We start from the raw sequence: 21,717 nt of genomic DNA on the forward strand, positions 1-21,717 counted from the left end.
AAAGGACATGATGAAATAAACAACACATATATTACATAGTACCCCAATATAAAAATTTTGTTGTTTTTATGGTTGTAAAGGTATCATTTGAACATTTTAAAAAAATTTACAAGACTGGGTTTTAGGAAATACAGCATTATACAATATATCATATATTCATTTAACAGATCATATCAAAAACTAATAAGCAACCAAAGAAAGTTTTCCTTTGTGTTTCGTGGAACACACAGTACAATGTATCCAAGGCCCTGCCTTCATTCTTATTTAAAAGATGGAATTTAAAGAAACTAAAGACAAAGACTAAACTAAGATAGGGGGCAGAAAAGAACTGTCCTCCTGTCTTTTAGGCTCTGTGACCTCCTGGCCCCCAACTCCTGGCCCCAATAGTTTCTCTCCAAGACTATTTAAACATTACCTCTTTTAAGCTTATTTACAATTGAATACAATTAAGTGCAATCTTATCTCAGTATCCATGGGGGATTGGTTCCAGAACCCACCACAATACCAAAATCCATAGATGCTCAGGTCCCTTATATAAAATGGCATTGTATTTGCATATAACTTATCAATATCCTCCCATATACTTTAAATCATCTATGGATTACTTATAATACCTAATACAATGTAAATGCTATGTAAATAATTGTCATACTATACTGTTTAGGGGATAATAAGAAAAAAGTATGTACATGTTTAGTACAGGCACAGCTATCATTTTTTTCAAATATTTTCAATCTACAGATGCAGAACCACAGATGTAGAGGGCCAACTATATCTGCCTATTTTATAAATACAAAGCAGGCAACACCCACAAAGATATATTTTCTCATACCCACATTATCCAGGTTTACTGAATACTTTCCTAGTAAGTAAAGAACTAGGGTCACTCACCAGTAGATACATTTCTAGTTTCCTGGGCTACCTGTACTTCAATGTGTTTGCTTATCTCTGACTTATTTGGTGCATCTGTAACCTTCACGAATCCTTCATTTTCTTCCTTTAAGGGAGTATCAGTAGGAATTGTTGCCACATCTGAATTAGCTGTTGATGCTGGAGTGGTAGCTTTGGATCCGCCTTGGCTAACATCAGAAAGCTCATCCTACAAATACAAATAATTAAAAAAAAAATTTTAAATGACGAATTTACTCAAATGACGAATTTTAAATGACGAATTTACTCTAAACCACATTAAATGGGTTGAGAAATAAATCTACCAAAGAAAGTTCTATTTTTTTTTCCAAAATAAAGGCAATAAAGAGCCACTGATTACCGGTAAGTACTCTCTTTAGACCCTCTGCAAATAATCGGGAAATATTTAAGTAAATTGTATTTTTTCAGATGAGATTTTTCTAAACAGAAAATTTGAAAATAAAAGAATTATTAGCAATAAAACTATACATTAATGTCAACATCATTCTTAATGGCAATTGCAATATTGTACAATCACTTGGTAATAACGACCTACTTTAGAACATTTAGAACACATACTCTGTAATAGCTGCTCTAAAACAGAAGTAGAATAACCAAATTCTTAACCTCAGGGTATCTTTGTAAAGTGTGGTATTAAAATATCCTGCATCTAAATCATTTGAAGTGCTTAAAGGGCTTGTTAAAACTCCGTGGCTCACACCTGTAATCCCAACACTTTGGGAGGCCGAGGCAGGCGGATCACGAGGTCAGGAGTTTGAGACCAGCCTGGCCAACATGGTGAAACCCTGTTTCTACTAAAAATACAAAAAGTAGCCAGGCGTGGTGGCAGGCGCCTATAATCCCAGCTACTTGGGAGGCTGAGGCAGGAGAATCGTTTGAACCTGGGAGGTGGAGGTTGCAATGAGCTGAGATCGCGCCATTGAACTCCCACCTCAGCAAAAGAACTAGACTCCATCTCAAAAAAAAAAAAAAAAAGCAGGGGGAGGGGGCAGATTCCAGCCACGCACATGCCTGTAATTCCAGCTGAGGAAGGAGGATCCCTTGAGCCCAACAAGACCCTGTCTCTTTGAAAAAAGAGAAATGAGTAGGGAGTAGGGAGGAGTAGACAGAGTCTAAGTCCAACTCTAGACTTAATGCACCAAACTTTGGGCAGTGAGAATAGGTCATCTATATTTTAACAAGCAATCCAGGTGAGTTACGTACTCATTGAAATTTGATTACTATTATAGGATCTACAGATAGGTTTCAAGAGGTATATGCAAATTGAAACTGTATGCAAAAATTTGTGTACAATGTATTTCTCTGGGAAAAGAATTATAGCTTTTATCAGATATTCAAAGGGGTTTGCAGCTCCAAAATAATTATAAACAATTGTCCAGTGGCTATCAAGAATGAAGCAGTTCTTTTGGAGCACCCAGGTTTTAAGAAAAGAGAAACTGACAAAAAGTTTACGGCCACCACCACCACCACTAATAATAATAATAATAATAACAGGCCGGGTGCAGTGGCTCACGCCTGTAATCCCAACACTTTGGGAGGCTGAGGCAGGCGGATCACCGGAGGTCGGGAGTTCGAGACCAGCCTGACCAACATGGAGAAACCCTGTCTTTACTAAAAATACAAAAAATTACCCGAGCATGGTGGCGCATGCCTGCAATTCCAGCTACTCGGGAGGCTGAGGCAGGAGAAATCCTTGAACCCGGGAGGCAGAGGTTGCGGTAAGCCGAGATCGCATCCAGTCTGGGCAACAAGAGTGAAACTCCATCTCAAAATAATAATAATAATGATAATAATAACAATAATAATAATGAAAAATAAGGGTTAGGGTAAATTAAGTGAATTTATCATTCACTAAATTTATGACCTTGGGTAAGTAATGTATTCTTTCTAAACCTTTGTTTTATCATCTGTAAAATATAGATAACAGTATCTACTTCTTAAGATTCTTACTAAGTTATTCTACATTATGGCTCAGCAATGTGTTTCACACATACTAAGAATTTAAAATATTAACTATTATAATAGTAACTATTTGTATAATTATAAATACATAATTATATATTTTTATAATTTATAACTATTATAACAGTAACTATTAGTATAATTATAAATACATAATTATATATTTTTATAATAATATTTTAATTGTAAATTATATACACTATGTATAATTCCCTTAAGGGAGTATCAGCAGGAATTATTGCCACATCGATTTAGCTATTGATGCTGAAGGGGTAGCTTTAGATCCACCTTGGCTAACATCAGAAAGTTCAACCTACAAATAAAAGTAATTTAAAAGAAATTTTAATTGAGTAATTTATTCTAAAGTACTTTAAAAATGGGTTAAGAAACTTGCCCAAAGTTATAACTTTTTTAAAAGGCAATAAAGAGTCACTGATTATCAATAAATAATCTCTCTAGCTCCTCTGCAAATAATTGGGAAATACTTAAGTAAATCGTATTTTTCCAGGCATACATGAGATTCTTCTTTTTTTTTTCTAATACAGAGTCTCATTCTGTCACCCAGGCTGGAGTGCAGTGGCATAATCTCAGCTCACTGCAACCTCCACCTCCCAGGCTCAAGCAATTCTCGTGCCTCAGTCCCCTGAGTACCTACGATTACAGGCGTGTGTCACCATGCCCCACTAATTTTTTGTATTTTTGGTACAGACGGGGTTTTGCCACGCTGCCCAGGCTGGTCTCAAATGCCTGGACTCAAGCGATCTGCCGGCCTCAGCCTCTCAAAGTGCCGGGATTACAGGCGTGAGCCATTGCGCCCGGCCGATTTTTCTAAATGGAAAATTTGAAAATAAAATATGAAAGGCATTAGCAGCCAGGCTCGGTGGCTCACACCTGAAATCCCAACATTTTGGGAGGCCCAGGCAGGCAGATCACCTAAGGTCAGGAGTTTGAGACCAGCCTGGCCAACATGGTGAAACCTATATCTACTAAAAATACAAAAATTAGGCGTGGTGGCAGGTGCCTGTAATTCCAGCCACCCGGGAGGCAGAGGTTGCAGTGAGCTGAGATCACACCACCGCACTCCAGCCTGGGGGACAGGGCAAGACTCTCTCCAAAAAAGGAAAAGCATTAGTGATAAAATTACACACTGATGTCAACATCATTTTAATGGCAGTTGCAATATTGTATCACTATTAATTACAGTATATTGTACATATTAATTATAATATATTGTACAATATATTTTACACAACATATAAAAATAAAATAGTATATCCATGTTAAGAGTACAATACTTCGGCCAAGTGTGGTGGCTCATGCCTGTAATTCAGCACTTTGGGAGGCCAAGGCAGGCAGATCACCTGAGGTCAAGAGTTCGAGACCAGCCTGGCCAACATGGAGAAACTCCGTCTCTAAATCAGCCGGGAGTGGTGGCACACGTCTGTAATCCCAGCTATTAGCGAGGCTGAGGCAGGAGAATCACTTGAACCCAGGAGGCAAAGGTTGCAGTGAGCCGAGATCGCACCATTGCACTCCAGTCTGGGCAACAAGAGCAAGACTCTGTCACAAAAAAAAAAAAAAAAAAAAAAAAAGAGTACAATACTTCATGTATGCCTGTAATCCCAGCTACTTCGGAGGCTGAGGCACAAGAATCGCTTGAATAAATTAGGTATTGATGGGACGTATCTCAAAATAATAAGAGCTATCTATGACAAACCCACAGCCAATATCATACTGAATGGGCAAAAACTGGAAGCATTCCCTTTGAAAACTGGAACAAGACAGGGATGCCCTCTCTCACCACTCCTATTCAACATAGTGTTGGAAGTTCTGGCCAGGGCAATCAGGCAGGAGAAGGAAATAAAGGGTATTCAATTAGGAAAAGAGGAAGTCAATCAAATTGTTCCTGTTTGCAGATGACATGATTGTATATCTAGAAAACCCCACTGTCTCAGCCCAAAATCTCCTTAAGCTGATTAGCAACTTCAGCAAAGTCTCAGGATACAAAATCAATGTACAAAAATCACAAGCATTCTTATACACTAATAACAGACAAACAGAGAGCCAAATCATGAGTGAACTCCCATTCACAATCGCTTCAAAGAGAATAAAATACCTAGGAATCCAACTTACAAGGGACGTGAAGGACCTCTTCAAGGAGAACTACAAACCACTGCTCAATGAAATAAAAGAGGATACAAACAAATGGAAGAACATTCCATGCTCATGGGTAGGAAGAATCAATATTGTGAAAATGGCCATACTGCCCAAGGTAATTTATAGATTCAATGCCATCCCCATCAAGCTACCAATGACTTTTTTTTTTTTTTTTTTGAGACGGAGTCTCACTCTGTCACCCAGGCTGGAGTGCAGTGGCGCTATCTCGGCTCACTGCAAGCTCCGCCTCCCGGGTTCACGCCATTCTCTTGCCTCAGCCTCCCGAGTAGCTGGGACTACAGGCACCTGCCACGGCACACCCGGCTAATTTTCTGTATTTTTAGTAGAGACGGGGTTTCACCGTGTTAGCCAGGATGGTCTTGATCTCCTGACCTCGTGATCCGCCCACCTCAGCCTCCCAAAATGCTGGGATTACAGGCGTGAGCCACCGCGCCCAGTGCTACCAATGACTTTCTTCACAGAATTGGAAAAAACTACTTTAAAGTTCATATGGAACCAAAAAAGAGCCCACATCACCAAGTCAATCCTAAGCCAAAAGAACAAAGCTGGAGGCATCACGCTACCTGACTTCAAACTATACTACAAGGCTACAGTAATTAAAACAGCATGGTACTGGTACCAAAACAGAGATGTAGATCAATGGAACAGAACAGAGCCCTCAGAAATAATACCACATATCTACAACCATCTGATCTTTGACAAACCTGACAAAAATAAGCAATGGGGAAAAGATTTCCTATTTAATAAAATGGTGCTGGGAAAACTGGATAGCCATATGTAGAAAGCTGAAACTAGATCCCTTCTTTACATCTTATACAAAAATTAATTCAAGATGGATTAAAGACTTACATGTTAGACCTAAAACCATAAAAAGCCAAGAAGAAAACCTAGGCAATACCATTCAGGACATAGGCATGGGCAAGGACTTCATGTCTAAAACACCAAAAGCAATGGCAACAAAAGCCAAAATTGACAAATGGGATCTAATTAAACTAAAGAGCTTCTGCACAGCAAAAGAAACTACCATCAGAGTGAACAGGCAACCTACAAAATGGGAGAAAATTTTCACAACCTACTCATCTGACAAAGGGCTAATATCCAGAATCTACAATGAACTCAAACAAATTTACAAGAAAAAAACAACCCCATCAAAAAGTGGGTGAAGGATATGAACAGGCACTTCTCAAAAGAAGACATTTATGCAGCCAAAAAAAACATGAAGAAATGCTCATCATCACTGACCATCAGAGAAATGCAAATCAAAACCACAGTGAGATACCATCTCACACCAGTTAGAATGGCCATCATTAAAATGTCAGGAAACAACAGGTGCTGGAGAGGATGTGGAGAAATAGGAACACTTTTACACTGTTGGTGGGACTGTAAACTAGGTCAACCATTGTGGAAGTCAGTGTGGCGATTCCTCAGGGATCTAGAACTAGAGATACCATCTGACCCAGCCATCCCATTACTGGGTATATACCCAAAGGATTATAAATCATGCTGCTCTAAAGACACATGCACACATATGTTTATTGCGGCACTATTCACAATAGCAAAGAGTTGGAACCAACCCAAATGTCCAACAACGATAGACTGGATTAAGAAAATGTGGCACATATACACCATGGAATACTATGCAGCCATAAAAAATGATGAGTTCATGTCCTTTGTAAGGACATGGATGAAACTGGAAACCATCATTCTCAGCAAACTATCGCAAGGACAAAAAACCAAACACCGCATGTTCTCACTCATAGGTGGGAATTGAACAATGAGAACACATGGACACAGGAAGGGGAACATCACACTCCGGGGACTGTTGTGGGGTCAGGGGAGTGGGGAGGGATAGCATTAGGAGATATACCTAATGCTAAATGACAAGTTAATGGGTGCAGCACACCAACATGGCACATGGATACATATGTAACAAACCTGCACATTGTGCACATGTACCCTAGAACTTATAGTATAATAATAATAAAAAATAAAAATAAATAAATAATCGCTTGAATGGCCTGGGCAACACAGCAAGATCCCATCACATAAAACAATAATGTATTGTACACTTAAAATTTTTAGAGGGTAGATCTCATATTAAATGTTCTTACCACAATAAAATAAAAAAGGCTGAGGCAGGAGAATCGCTTGAACCCGGGAGGCAGAGGTTTCAGTGAGGCAAGATTGCGCCACTGCACTCCAGCTTGGGCGACAGCAAGACTTCATCTCAAAAAAAAAAAAAAAAAAAAAATTGGCCAGGTGCAGTGGCTCACACCTGTAATCCCAGCACTTTGGGAGGCCGAGATGGGTGGATTAGTTGAGGTCAGGAGTTCCAGACCAGCTTGGCCAACATGGGGAAACCCCGTCTCTACTAAAAATACAAAAATTAGCCAGGCATGGTGGCACCTGCCTGTAATCCCAGGTACTCGGGAGGCTGAGGCAGGAGAATCGTTGAACCCAGGCGACGGAGGTTGCAGTGAGCCAAGATTGTGCCACTGCACTCCAGCCTGGTGACAGGGTGGGACTCCGTCTCAAAAAAAAAAAAATTGCTATTTTCTTGAACTGGTAACTGGCACCCAATATAAAAGTATCTGATAGAAACCTACTAATTCCAGCAAATTCATTTGTTTGGAGTTAAGTCAAAAAGACTGACAGTATTAAAAAAAAAAAAAAATGACAGTATTTAATACCTCTGGAGCCAAAGAGGTTGATAGTGAAAACAAATACAAGTCCCTCTGAGCACCATTTGCATTGTCTTTGCTTTGATGTATACTCGATTAAAAAATAAGTGGTATTTGGCTGGACATGGTCGGCTCATGCCTGTAATCCCAGCACTTTGAGAGGTTGAGGTGGGCATATCACTTGAGCCCAGGAGTTTGAGACCAGCCTGGGAAACCTGGTGAAACACTGTCTCTACTAAAAATGCCAAAAATTAGCCCAGCACGGTGGTGCACGCCTGTAGTCCCAGCTACGAGGAAGGCTAAAGCATGAGAATCGCTTGAACCCAGGAGGCGGAGGCTGCAGTGAGCTCAGATTGCACCCATGTTATCATGTACATGAATTCTCATTGTTTAAAAGTTTCAAAGGTAACACACATTAAAAAATACAAAATAAACACTGTATCTCTGATAAACAGTGTTGATGAAAGCACTTAAAACCCATTAAGACGGTGGATTCAGAAAGCCCTGGAGAATACTGAGTTCATCTATATAAGAAAGTGATATGCCTTTGAAACTATGTCAAAAATAAATAATTTGAGGTCAGTTTTGGAATTCTCATTTACCTCTTAAATATAGAGAAATTATTTCTTCCTCCTCCTTATTATTCCAGTCCCCTACTCCCCACAAAAGGCAGGTTATTTTCACCTTAGAAAAAATTGTATTTAGTAATTTAAAAGTTCACAACGTATGAAGTGTGGCAAAGGCCTACTTTCCAAATTCATTTGTGGATCTGGGAGCATGAAATAAAATAACAGGAGACAGTCTAGATATCATGGGGTGAAAAGAAAAAAAAAAAAGAAATAACCGAGAGAGAGCTGAAGCTAAAACAGGAAAGGGACCATGATACCTCAGCAATCCCAAGGTTTCAGGCTACAAGGAAGTGGTTAATCAGGATCTACTTAGAAGAAAATTATGTTTTAAATTTATCCTAGGCTATCCAAATAACATGAGATTTGCTTATATGTAACTTACTTCCCTTTTATACTTACCACATAAAAATATTTTACACTCTTTAAAATAGCCCAGTGTGTGGGCTATATTTCTGACAACTAGATCCCAGAGATACAGCATGAGAGCTGAGAAGGGAAAAGCTCTGATTTTAGGGGTTGAGCCCTTTTCTTTTTCTTTCTTTTTTTTTTTTTTGAGACAGAGTTTTGCTCTTGTTGCCCACCAGGCTGTAGTGCAATGGCGCAATCTCGGCTCACCGCAACCTCTGCCTCCCGGGTTCAAGTGATTCTCCTGCCTCAGCCTCCCGAGTAGCTGGGATTACAGACATGTGCCACCATGCCCAGCTAATTTTGTATTTTTAGTAGAGATGGGGTTTCTCCATGTTGGTCAGGCTGGTCTCGAACTCCCGACCTCAGGTGATCCGCCTGCCTCAGCCTCCCAAAGTGCTGGGTTTAAAGATGTGAGCCACTGCGCCCGGCCAGGAAGCCATCTTTTAAAGAGGTCTTTCTTCTTGGTATCCCAGGCAGTGGTGACATAAAGCTTCTAAGATTAGCAGAAAAGCACTTAGATGAGAAATCGGACAAAGCATTTGGCCAGGGGCACAATATTCTTGCATTATACCTCACTAACTGCCTCCAATTAAAGATAGAATGAGGCTAAGCACAGTGGCTCATGTGTGTAATCACAGTCCTTTGGGAGGCCAAGACAGGTGGATCACTTGAGGTCTGGAGTTCAAGACCAGCCTGGCCAACATGGTGAAAACTCCCCTCTACTAAAAATACAAAAATTAGCTGGGTGTAGTGGCATATGCCTGTAGTCCCAGGTACCTGGGCAGCTGAGGCACAAGAATCACTTGAATCCAGAAGGGGGAAGAGGTTGCAGTGAGCCAAGATCATACCACTGCACTCCAGCCTGGGCAACAGAACAAGACCTTGTCTCAAAAAAAAAAAAAACATCAACCTGTTAAAAATTAAAATATACTACTTTTGGTCAACAGTACATTCATAAGATAATACGATCATGTGCCCCATCTGCATAATGACGTTTTGGTCAATAATAGACAGCATACAGCATATATAGTGGTGGTCCCATAAGATTAAAACGAAGCTGAAAAATTCCTGTTGCCCAGTGATGTTGCAACTGTCATGAGACCCCAGTGCAATGCACTCGTGTGTTAACAAGACTACTGCACTGCCAGGTGTATAAAAGTATAGTACATACAATTCTACACAGTACGTAATACTTAATAATGATAAACAATTATGTTACTGGTTTATGTATTTACTACAATTTTCATTGTTATTTTAAAGTATACTCCTCCTTCTACTTAAAAATAATAACAAAGTTAACTAAAAACAGCCTCAGGTAGGTCCTTCGGGAAGTACTCTAGAAATAGTCACTGTCATCGTAGGAGGTGATAGCTCCATGTGTGTCATTGCTCCTGAAAACTTTCCAGTGGGACAAGATGTGGAGGTGGAAGATACTGACATTGATGATCCTGACCCTGTGTCGGCCAAGGCTAATAATATGTGTGTGTCTTGGTTTTTCACAAAAAAGTTTAAAAAGCAAAAAAAAAAAAAATTTTTTTAATAGATAAAAGCTTATAGAATAAGGATATAAAGAAAATATTTTCATAGAGCTATACAATGTGTTTGTGTTTTAAGCTAAACATTATTACAAAAAAGTCAAAAAGGTAAAAAAATTTAAACTTTATAAAGTAAATAAGTTATAGTAAGCTAAGGTTAATTATTGAAGAAAAACATTAAACAAATGTAGTATAGTTTAAGTGGACAGCATTTTATAAAGTCTACAATAATGTCCAGTAATGCTCTAGGCCTTCATATTCACTCACTGCTCACTCACTGCTCACTCACTGACTCACCAAGAGCATCTGCAGTCCTGCAAACTCCCAACCATGTTAAGTGCCCTATAGAGGTAAACCATTTTAAATATTTCATATTGTATTTTTACTGTATCTTTCCTATGTTTAGGTACACAAAATAGTTACCACTGTGTTACAACTGCATACAGTATTCAGTACATGCTGTACAGGTTGCAGCCTAAGAGCAACAGGCCATACCATATAGTTTAGGTGTGTCGTAAGCTATATCGTCTAGGTTTGCGTAAATTCACTCTATGATGTTCTTACAACGAAATCACCTAAGTACACATTTCTCAGAACGTATCTCTGTTGTTAAGCGACACGTGACTATGTATGCAAACAAGGGAAAATTCTTACGAGGTCCTAATTGAAAAGCGTTTATTATGAATCATTCAACATAAAGTTCCAGGGGAGTTGCATGCTGTTATTTCACATTCAATCTGTGGCTTCTTGAGACTGCAAATTCCTATTTTATATTAGACTTTACAGGTCACTTGCCAGGTTGTGCTGTTTTGGCCAATACCCTTGACTGCAAATGACCACTAACCTATCAAACCCTATTGTCTGACATCATTAAGATATCTTTTTCAATGGCATGAGTGGTGTCAAACATGGAGACTTACACAGTCGTCAAGTCTCTTTCTAACATATTTATTTTATAGCCCCATTTTCCTCTTTAGAGCCTTTAGGGAAAGGTGTACATGTCACTAGAGAATGCTCACAAAAAGCTAGTACAAGATTTGGAAGTGCATATAAAAGAATGGCATGTCTGTGCATATTTAAACTGTGCTTTGAAAAAAAACAAATGTAACACAAATGGCCAAGAAGCATATAAAATGATGATCAACACCACTAACCACTGGAGAAACGCAAATCAAAACCACAATGAGATATCATCACCTGGCCCCCATCAGGATGACCACTATCAAGAAAAAGAGGATGTGAATACATTAGACACTTGTGCATTGTTGGTAGGATTGTAAAATGATGCAACCACTCTGGAAAACAGTATGAAAGTTCCTAAAAACATTAAAAATAGAACTACCATATCATCCAGCAATCTCACTTCTGGGTATGTATTCATAAAAGCATTATTCATAACAGCCATAAGGTGAAACCAACCCAAATGTCCATTAACAAATGAATAAAACATGGTGTACACAAACAATCAAATAAATATTACTCAGCCTTAAAAAGGAAGGGAATTCTGTCACATGCTATAACATGAATGAACCTTGAGGACATTACACTAAATGAAATAAGCCAGTCTCAAAAAGACAAACACTACATGATTCTATTTATGTGTGGTATTTAATATGTGACATCAAATTCATAGAAACAGAAAGTAAAATGGTAGTTTCCGGGGGCTAGAGTAGTTGGAAGGGAAGTTATTATTCAATGAGTGTAGAGTTTTAGATTTGCAAGATGAAAAAGCTCTGGTGCTGTTTTACAATAATATGAATATACATAACACTACTGAACTGTATACTTACACTATTGAACTACATACTTAAAAATGGTTAAAATGGTCATTTTTTTCTTCCTGTGGAGACCACATCAGAGGTCATAAGATGGTAATTTTTATGTGTTTTTTACCACACACACAAAATAAATGTCATTACTTTCAGTTTCACTTGAGATACTGCAGTAAAAGCAATCTGGTCTTTGTGCCATTTTCTTATGGGTTTTAGATATCAGGTTAAAAGCCTATAAGCTCTTCAAAATATTTTCAGTTGTTCCATTTACCAAATGCACCATGTGCTTAGTGCTATATAGAATATATATATCATGGATTACCTGGCATTGCAGCATAACTATTTTCTAACAGACTATAAACTATGTTTACAACTAGAGAAAATGAATTATCCCATTCAGTTCAACTTACAGACACTACATGCCAATGTAGTGTTTTCCTGAGTAGCCTAACTTCTGAAATAAGCCATATAAAGGCAAGCAACTCTGCTATGTAAGTTTGTCTCTTAGATTTGAGGGTTTTAAGCCAAATGAAAATAAAGACAAAACTACAAACAAGTAACTAGCCCCACATAGGATCCCTCACTATTAACACAATTATGCTTTTATACCTACATTTCTTTCTCCCCAAGTAAAAGTAAGTCTCTAAAGCATTGGTTCTTAAAACTCTTTTGATTTACAGCTATGTGGCATAAAAGAGTTACAAAATGGTGTGTACATGCATTCTTCTGGAGAGTTTCAAATAATTTGATTCCTAAGAGTCTGTGACCCAAAGGAAACACTAAAAACCTTAACTCTAGATACTCACATTTAGGTAAAATCCATCTAAGTGTAAATAGAATGATAGCTTCAAGAGAATTCAAATTATTAAAGGAAAGGTATGAATGTCCTGAGTATATTTTGAAGGAAGAGGATACTGTTTCACTGTTGATGCTAGAGGGCTTCCATGGACCCCGGTCAACCCCTGACCTAGCACGTAGGAGAAAGTCACAGATATCCTGTTATCCCCAGTGCCCAGCATATCAAGCCTGACACGTAGCAGGCTTTTTTTTTTTTTTTTTTTTTTTGAGATGGAGTCTCGCTGTGTTGCCCAGGCTGGAGGGCAGTGGCACCATCTTAGCTCGCTGCAACCTCCACCTCCCAGGTTCAAGCAATTCTCCTGCCTCAGCCTCCTAAGTACCTGGGATTACAGGTGTCTGCCACCACACCTGGCTGATTTTTGCATTTTTAGTAGAGACAAGGTTTCACCATATTGGCCATGCTGGTCTTGAACTCCTACTCCTGAACAAGTGACCCGCCTGCCTCGGCAGAGTGCTGGGATTTCAGGCATGAGCCACCGTACCTGGCCCATAGTAGGCTCTTAACAGATGTTTGATGAATAAAGCTGGATGGTGCCCTGACCAGAGATGAAGAACTCTATTAAACTAAGGAAGCAGTCCACTGTAAGATGACACACTAGGCCACATTCAGGACACATACAAGTTACATACATTATGCCCTGAAGAAGGTATTTCTGGAAAGTATACCATTACATAGAGCTGCATAAATGCAAACAGGCTGAATTTCACAGAATTTACTTGTATTTTCTTTCCTTTATTTAAAAATGCTTACTTTGGGGAAGGAATAAATTACAGATTGCAGTAAAGCCCTGACAACCACTATAGTGGAAATAATTTTCTTTTATATTTCAGTGAATTACAACAATAGTCTTCCAAGCTGAGCATCTGATGTCTTGAGAATAGCAGTTGAGGAAGTAATCAACAGTTAATCACTTTAGTATACTTTTTGCAAAATGTTAAGAAGCACCATTCTCACCTCCTGTTCTACAGCCTTCTGAGGTTCAGGACTATTGCTGACCTAGGAAGAGGGAAGATTATAAAAGAGAAAAAAATTATGTGTTTACTAGGTTTTAACACAGCTGTAACTTTGGCTTGTACTATCTCCCAGGATACAAGATTCATCTATTATCTAGTGTGTTTAAAATGAGGGTTTGGAAGCTTTGTTTTGTTTTGCCTTAAGCTGACCTTAACGCTCTAGTTTAAGTAACATCATGGTTCGGAAGCCACCACTTGGATCAGTGTCTTATACTTATCAACATGCAGCTCATTATTTAACCTTTTTTTTCTACTTACACCATTTTATGAAATCTTCCTGATGTTTACTCCAGTCCCTTTGACTATTTAACATACTAATATTCCAGTGCAGCATACTCAGAAATGTTTATCACAGCTCCTTCTATCATTTCTGATAGATAACACTAATGATCAAAGGATCGCCAAAATCCAAATCCTTTTTCTTTTGTTTTTGAGACAGGGTCTCACTCCTGTCGCCCAGGCTGGAGTGCAGTGACATGATCACGGCTTGTTGCAGCCTCAACTTGGCAGGATTCCGGTGATTCTCCCACCTCAGCGTCCCAAGTAGCTGGGACTACAGGTGTACCCCACCATGCCTGGATAAATTTTTATATTTTTAGTAGAGATTTGGTATCACCTTGTTGCCCAGGCCAGTCTTGAACTCCTAGGCTCAAGTGATCCATCTTCCTTGGCCTCCCAAAGTGCTGGGATTACAGGCATGAGCCACGTGCCCGGTCCCAAATCCTTTTTCATAAAAATCTATTTATTCATATTCTTTATTTCTATCTATACATTTTCCCTCTATGAGACGGATGTGTTTCTCTTAAATACAAAGCAACAGTTTTAAATACTCTTGGCCTGGAAATTCATCAAAGTCTTTTTGAAAGGCTGCTAGCTCTCAGTTATGCCCTTAAAAATACACAGATTAGGCCAGCCGCAGTGGCTCACACCTGTAATCCCAGCACTTTGGGAGGCTAAGGCAGATAGATCACCTGAGGTCAGGAGTCCAAGACCAGCCTGACCAACATGGAGAAACCTTGTCTCTACTAAAAATACAAAACTAGCCGGGCATGGTGGCGGGCTCCTGTAATCCCAGCTGCTCTGGAGGCTAAGGCAGGAGAATCACTTGAACCCAGGAGGTGGAGGTTGCAGTGAGCCGAGATCACGCCATTGCACTACAGCCTGGGCAACAAGAGCGAAACTCCATCTCAAAAAAAATAAAAAATAAAAAATACACAGATTAGCAAGGCATGATTCATTTTGTAGGAATCAGACTGCCTCTTCTTTAATAGATGTGTTCTTTTTTTCCCCTAGCTTTATTGAGATATAACTGACAAATACAGTATACAGTTAAGGTGATTTTTTTAATACACATTGTGAAACAATCACCACAGTCAAGCCAATAAACATATCTAGCATGTCATACATTTTTTTGGTGGTAAGAGCACTTAATGTTTATTTATAAGATCTTTGATTCTGGATTCTCATCATTTTTAATTATTCTCTTCATCAAAAACTAGGTAAAAACTTGGGTAGCTCTCTCTATATAAAAGTAGAAATATTGTCAAATATGTCATTAAATTAAAAAAAAAAGCAAGCAGCAGGAAAACACTTATAAACCCACTTATCTTAAAAAGACATTATATCTATGCGTACCTGTAAAGAAAAAGGCCAAGGATACATCAACTATTTACAATGACAGGGGGAAAAAACGAAATTTAGGGTTGAAGAAACTTCCCATTCCTACTCTATACTCTTCAGCATTACTAAAAATTGTGAAACTGAATTAATATAATTTTTTAGACACAGGATCTTGCGATATTGCCCAGGCTGAAGTGCCGTGGCTATTCACAGGCACCCTTACGGTGCACTGCAACCTGGAATTCCTGGCTTCAAGCAGTCTTCTCACCTCAGCCTCCCGAGTAGTAAAATAACTTTTTAAAAGAAATTATAAAGGCCTCTTTTAGGAAATATTTGGACCTCTGAGCACCTTAACAACACTTCTAGTACATGGCATTGTGCCTAACACAGTGGGCATCAATAAATTTTTTTGAGTGAAAAAGGTAATTTTTTTCAGTAGAAAATGTGTTAAACAACTGCTCCTATTCTAAAAGTCTGTTTAAACAGTAAACATAAGTATTAATAAATATCTATGTGCCAATTATCTCAGATGAAGTCACATTTAAAATACAAGCTTTAAACACCGTCATTTTGAAAGTGCTGCTTATTTACATCTTTACCAGTTTCTATTCTCAACATATATAATAGGCATCTTGGTCAACATACAACACAATAAAATCTTTACCCTTTTTTTCTTTCCAAACCCTAACAGTCACCTGTGGGTGGTTCCTAAAGTTATCACGTGAAGATATATGTGAGGAAAAAAGCTTATAAGCAAAAATTGAGTTTATAGAACAAATTCCTTATCCACTGTCATAAACAAAAACAATATGAAATATTACAACACATAATCCATTTTTTTCTTAAAACTCTACTTTTATTTTACCCTAGTATGCACACTAATACAAAATTCTATAAAGGAGGTATAAACTAATGGAAAAACCCACATCAGAAATAAATGAATGAATAATGCCTAGATCTTGGTTCCTAAATACGCTTCTCCCAAAAAATGTGCCAGAGCTCCTTTGAGAAGCAGTCCAATTTTTAAGAGTGGGGCAGGGAAAATACAACAGCTTAGAGCATCTTAGGGTGCCAATAAGGAAGAAAGCATTCAAAAAAGGATGGGCTATGTCAAAAGAGCACAGGAGCCAACCTGAAAGAGCTCACAATGTCCAAAGCTAGAAAAATTTGAGAAACCAAAGAAATGATAGGTTTGCATAGCCCACAGAGTAATATATATATGTATATACATATATATCTACATATATACATATATATATATATCCCTTGAATTCAAACTGGAATGGAGGGAAGGAGGGAAGAAGACAACTCTCCCTGATAGAATAATTCCAATTAATAAATGTAGAATGAAGAAAATAGAAAATAACTATTAGCAATATTTTACTAATAATTGTTGTAGGCAAAATCCATTGTGGATGCTAAAATCAGTGAATGAAAGTTTGAGCAGAAACAGGATATCTGCATAGTCTCAAAGTATATGCACACCAAGATACTAGATTCTGTTATATTCTCACCAAAAATACATAACCTCAATCTAATAATGAGAAATCACAGAAGCCCAAATGGAGAGACATTCTACAAAACAACTAACCAGTACTCTTCAAAAGTCTCAAGGTCATGAAAGACAAGACAAGACTGAGGAACTGTTACACACTGGGAAGACTGGTGAGACATAATGTACAAATGCAATGTGGAAGCCAGGTGTGGTGGCTCATAGCTATAATCCCTGCACTTTGGCAGGCTGAGACAGGAGGATTACCTGAGGCCAGGAGCTTGAGACCAACCTGGGCAACATAGTGAGGCCCTGTCTGTAATAAAATTTTTTTTTTAAAAAGCAATATGGGATCCTGGGCTGGATTCTGGAAGGGAAAAAGGCTATTAGTGGAAAAACTGGTAAAACTCGAATACAGGTTTACCTAACAGTATTGTACCAAAGTTAATTTCAGAGCTTTGATGATTGTATTATGGTTAGCTAACATCAGGGGATGCTGCGTGAAGGGTATATGGGACTCTGCGCTATTTTTGCAACTTTTCTGTAAGTCTAAAATTACTTCACAAAAGTTATTTAAAACTGCGAACTTTAACTTTTTAAATTACATATGCATTTTATAATAGGAATTGTAAATAACAATAGACATGATTCAACTACTATAGAGATTAAAGCTTGTGGAAACTAAAGAAATAGGAACAATTTCAGAACTTAACCACGAATGGAGGAGGATGGAAAATTCTCTCAACAAGAACGCTGGCTCTGTTTAGACATTTCCTGTTCTGCATGCTAAGCACATCCCCTGAAGAATGCAGCACACATTGACTGGCTTTACATACCAAACTCTGCTAACAAGAGCTTCTCACAGCAGCTTACTAAAGTATCACAAGTCATGTGATTTTATGAGAACTCTCTAAAATTTTCATAAGTAGGTGTCTATCCAATTGGTTTAGTTAGTTAAAATTGCTTTTCTCAGATCTAAAGGTCACATTCTACTAATAATCAACAACCAAGGATGCTCTTCAAAGAAAAAAATACTTTTTTGGAGTACATATGTATACACATGCATACGTGTGTGCATGCTCTATGCCAGCCATATAATTTTCATGCCGCTTTCTAGGCCTTGGGTGGTTATTTACCACAGTATTATTTGTAACAGCAAAAGACTAGGAAAAACGAAGCTGCCCCAGCAACGAAGGAGATCTGAATTGCAGCTGGGATATGTGATCCCTTCCCCTCTGCCCTTTTTCTAGGATTCTGATATATCAATTATCTTTCTTCACTCCCTTGTCTTCAATTTTCTCTCTATTGAACCTTTCGTGTAAGCATAGCAACAACCCAGTCTCTCCCATTCTATACTTTTCCCTCTGCTCTGCCAATCTCCACCTCAAGTTATCCTTTTTCCCTCCTCCCACCACAATCACCATTTTGAGTAGTCTATACATGTTATTTCTTCTTTTTATGATTTACAGTTACTCCTGTTACTGGCCCTACAACTTAAACTGCTCAAATCTACACCTATAAATTTACAAATTCAGTCCTCATTCTACTTGACTTCCCCACACCAGCTGACCCTGCTGACATCTTCTTCCACTCTAAAACTCCCTTTGTGCCTTGACTTTCAGTGCTCAACTCTCTTACGGTCTCTCTTCTCTGCTACTACAGCCCTCCACTAATGCCCTTCTTTTCCCATGCATCTTCTTTCTTCTCCACTCCAGCCCCCTCTCCCCCTACCACACACAGATGCTGCCTTCCTCACCTGCTCAGGCTCTGACACTCTACACCTGGGACCTCTCCTTGGGGAGGCTCTCATCATCCTGTTTAGGGTCTTGTACCCCCAAGCCTGGCTGCCGTCCTGCAGGGATGTCCTTAATGCTGCTGGGGCCCTGACTCTCTACACCAGGCTACCCCCTATGGATTACCCTCATAACCTTGCTTGGGTGATGATAACAACCCCACCCCTGCTCCTAAGCACCATGGAAAGCCTTACCTTCCTCTGCCCTGCGTGGTGGCTTTAGAACTGAATTGTGCAGAAAGGAAAGAGAAAGGGAAGACGAAGCAATACTATACCACCTTAATAATTAAGCTTTATAGTAAATCTTAATACCTGGTAGGGCAAGTTCTTGTACTTATCGTTCTTCAGGACTGTCTTGGTTATACTTGGCCTTTTGTTTTCCAATTCCTTATTTGTAGCTTCTTTGTAAATATAATTCAGTAAGATTAACTGTCTCACCTTAACATTTTGTCCATTCTCAGCCCTAGCCCATGATTATTACTATTATTATTCATTATTTTTCTTGAGACGAGGACTTACTCTGTCACCCAGGCTGGAGTGCAGTGGCATGATCATGGCTCACTATAGCCTCAGCCTCCCAGGCTCAAGTTGATCCTCCTGCCTGTGCCGCCTGAGTAGCAGCAACTAGAGGCGCACACCACCATGCCCAGCTGATTTTTAAGTATTTTGTAGAGACAGAGTCGCTTGACATTGGAGGAATAAATTTTAAAAATACATAAAAAATAGGCCGGGCGCGGTGGCTCATGCCTGTAGTCCCAGGACTTTGGGAGGCTGAGGCAGGCGGATCACTTGAGGTCAAGAGCCTGGCCAACATGGCAAAACCTCATCTCTACTAAAAATACAAAAATTAGCCAAGCGTGGTGGTGCACGTCTACAATCCCAGCTGCTTGGAAGGCTGAGGCAGGAGAATCACTTGAACCCGGGAGGTGGAGGTTGCAGTGAGCCGAGATTGCACCATTGCACTCCAGCCTGGGGGACGAAGCTATTTTAAAAAAAACAAAAACATTTTTTTTAAAAAAAGGAAAAGAGATGGAGTCCCACTATGTTGCCCAAGCTGGTTTTGAACTCCTGGACTCAAGCGATCCTCCTGCCTTGGCCTCCCAAATTACTCAGACTACAGGCACGAGCCACTCGTCCAGCCTATAGCACTTTTATAATACGCTCTTTAACACAACAGCTTTGATAATTTAATATAAGGAGTTTCTTTTTATCAATTTCACTAGAAGTCCCCGGTACGAAATTCCTGTTAATGAAGCAATACAAAACTCCTCTGCTTTCTTCTTGAACTGATCTCTAAACTCGATTTGAGGACAATCAACAGGGTGTTAGTCTCTAGAGTGTTACTGAGACTACATGTAAACTGTGGTATTTGGACTGGCCTTGAATTAGGGTATTTTTACTGGTGGTAATCTAGGCAAGGTAAAGCATATATATGTGAGGAAACTATAAAGAAAAGCAATTAGATGCAGAGGTCTAGAGTCCAGGGAAGGGATATGCGTTGTAGATTCAAGTTTGTGAGCACTGATGCATAGATGGCATTTGCAGACATGGAATTTGATCTACCCAGATTAAGTAAAAAGAAGGGGTGACGAGTACCCCAACATTTAGAGGTCCAAAAGCAGAAGAGAAACCAGCAATGGAGAAGGAATGGTGAAGAAAATCAGTGTGTGTTTGCCACGGGGAATCATGGAAGCAAACTGAAGGAAGTATTTCAAGAAGCTGAATATATTCAAATATATAAATGCTACTAAAAGGTAAGATGAGGACTGAGAATTTTCCATTATATTTGGAACGATGGATTCTTTTGGCCCCCTTGACAGAAGGCATGTTGGTGCAGTAGGTAGGACTGAAAGTCTGAGTGTGATGAAGAGAAAACCACCACTTGAACATGCTGAAGTGCTTCCCCACGTCAGGGCCTTCACAACTGCCATCTCATCTTCCTCAACACATACTCCTCCAGACCTTTCCATGCACCTGCACATCCCCATGTCAGGATGCAAGTCATCTTCCAGAGGCTTTCTCTCATACCCTAAAATGAGTACCCATCCTTACTAATTACTCTTTAGCTTACCTTTCTTTAACAATACTTGAAGTTATATTATTTCATTTATTTGTTTGTCGATCTCCATGACTTGTTTGTCGATCTCCATGAGATTGTGATGAATCAAGAATATGTACAAATATTTCTTTTTAAGAACTTGCACATTTTTCTAGGTGCATCATTCTTAGAAAATCTATTAGATTATTTAAAACCTCACTCACCACAGGTCTCTCACAGTGAGAAATTTGTAATACACCAACAAAGAAGGGCCATAACTTTACAATCACTGGCAAATCCCCTTATCTGCTGCTCTTCTGCCACAAAGTTTTCTGTCGTTCTCTCACAGGACATTTTCACCTTAACCTTATTCACAGAAAAATTGTGGTAGAAACACTAATGTTAATTATAAATTTACACCTTCCATTTTTTCATAATGAAGTCAAAACATGCCCTAAGATGGCTAGGTCATCCCCAATCTCAGGGGAAATGATATTTTAAATTAGAGTCTAGTCCAATTCCTGTTATACACAGAAACCAAAATGACAGGGCATGTGACATACCTGTGGCATAGCCCACAAGTGAATCCTAAACCCCTGACTTCCAGCCCTGGTAAAGTAGAAAGTTATCTAGTGAACGACAAGGGCTTAGGTGAAAAATAAAATACTGTACATCCCAACTAGTAATATGATTTACAAACTAGACTTTTGCCATTTTGTAAGCACCACCCCATTCCTGGAAATCCTTATCCACTGAGTCTTTATCTCATTCAGTGGCTCCAGTTCCAGAACAAGTAGAGAGAGACACG

General features: G+C 39.0%; 1 protein-coding gene across 14 annotated transcripts in view; it reads right to left on the reverse strand.

Moving 5' to 3' along the window:
- Positions 1-21,717, reverse strand: part of LOC116463573 (C-Jun-amino-terminal kinase-interacting protein 4) — a 165,472-nt gene that overhangs the window by 58,906 nt on the left and 84,849 nt on the right. For 7 of the 14 annotated variants that reach the window (XM_032146751.2, XM_032146748.2, XM_058434730.1 and 4 more), the window contains 2 exons: positions 13,909-13,950; positions 892-1,099 (listed from right to left, as the gene is read on the reverse strand). In XM_032146751.2, the coding sequence (XP_032002642.1) occupies positions 892-1,099; positions 13,909-13,950 (250 nt within the window). The remainder of the gene's footprint in view (positions 1-891; positions 1,100-13,908; positions 13,951-21,717) is intronic. The other 7 variants (XM_032146753.2, XM_058434731.1, XM_032146752.2 and 4 more) reach the window with 1 other exon arrangement.

Source organism: Hylobates moloch, unplaced genomic scaffold (assembly GCF_009828535.3).
Source record: "Hylobates moloch isolate HMO894 unplaced genomic scaffold, HMol_V3 SCAFFOLD_42, whole genome shotgun sequence".
Taxonomy (NCBI): Eukaryota; Metazoa; Chordata; class Mammalia; order Primates; family Hylobatidae; genus Hylobates; species Hylobates moloch.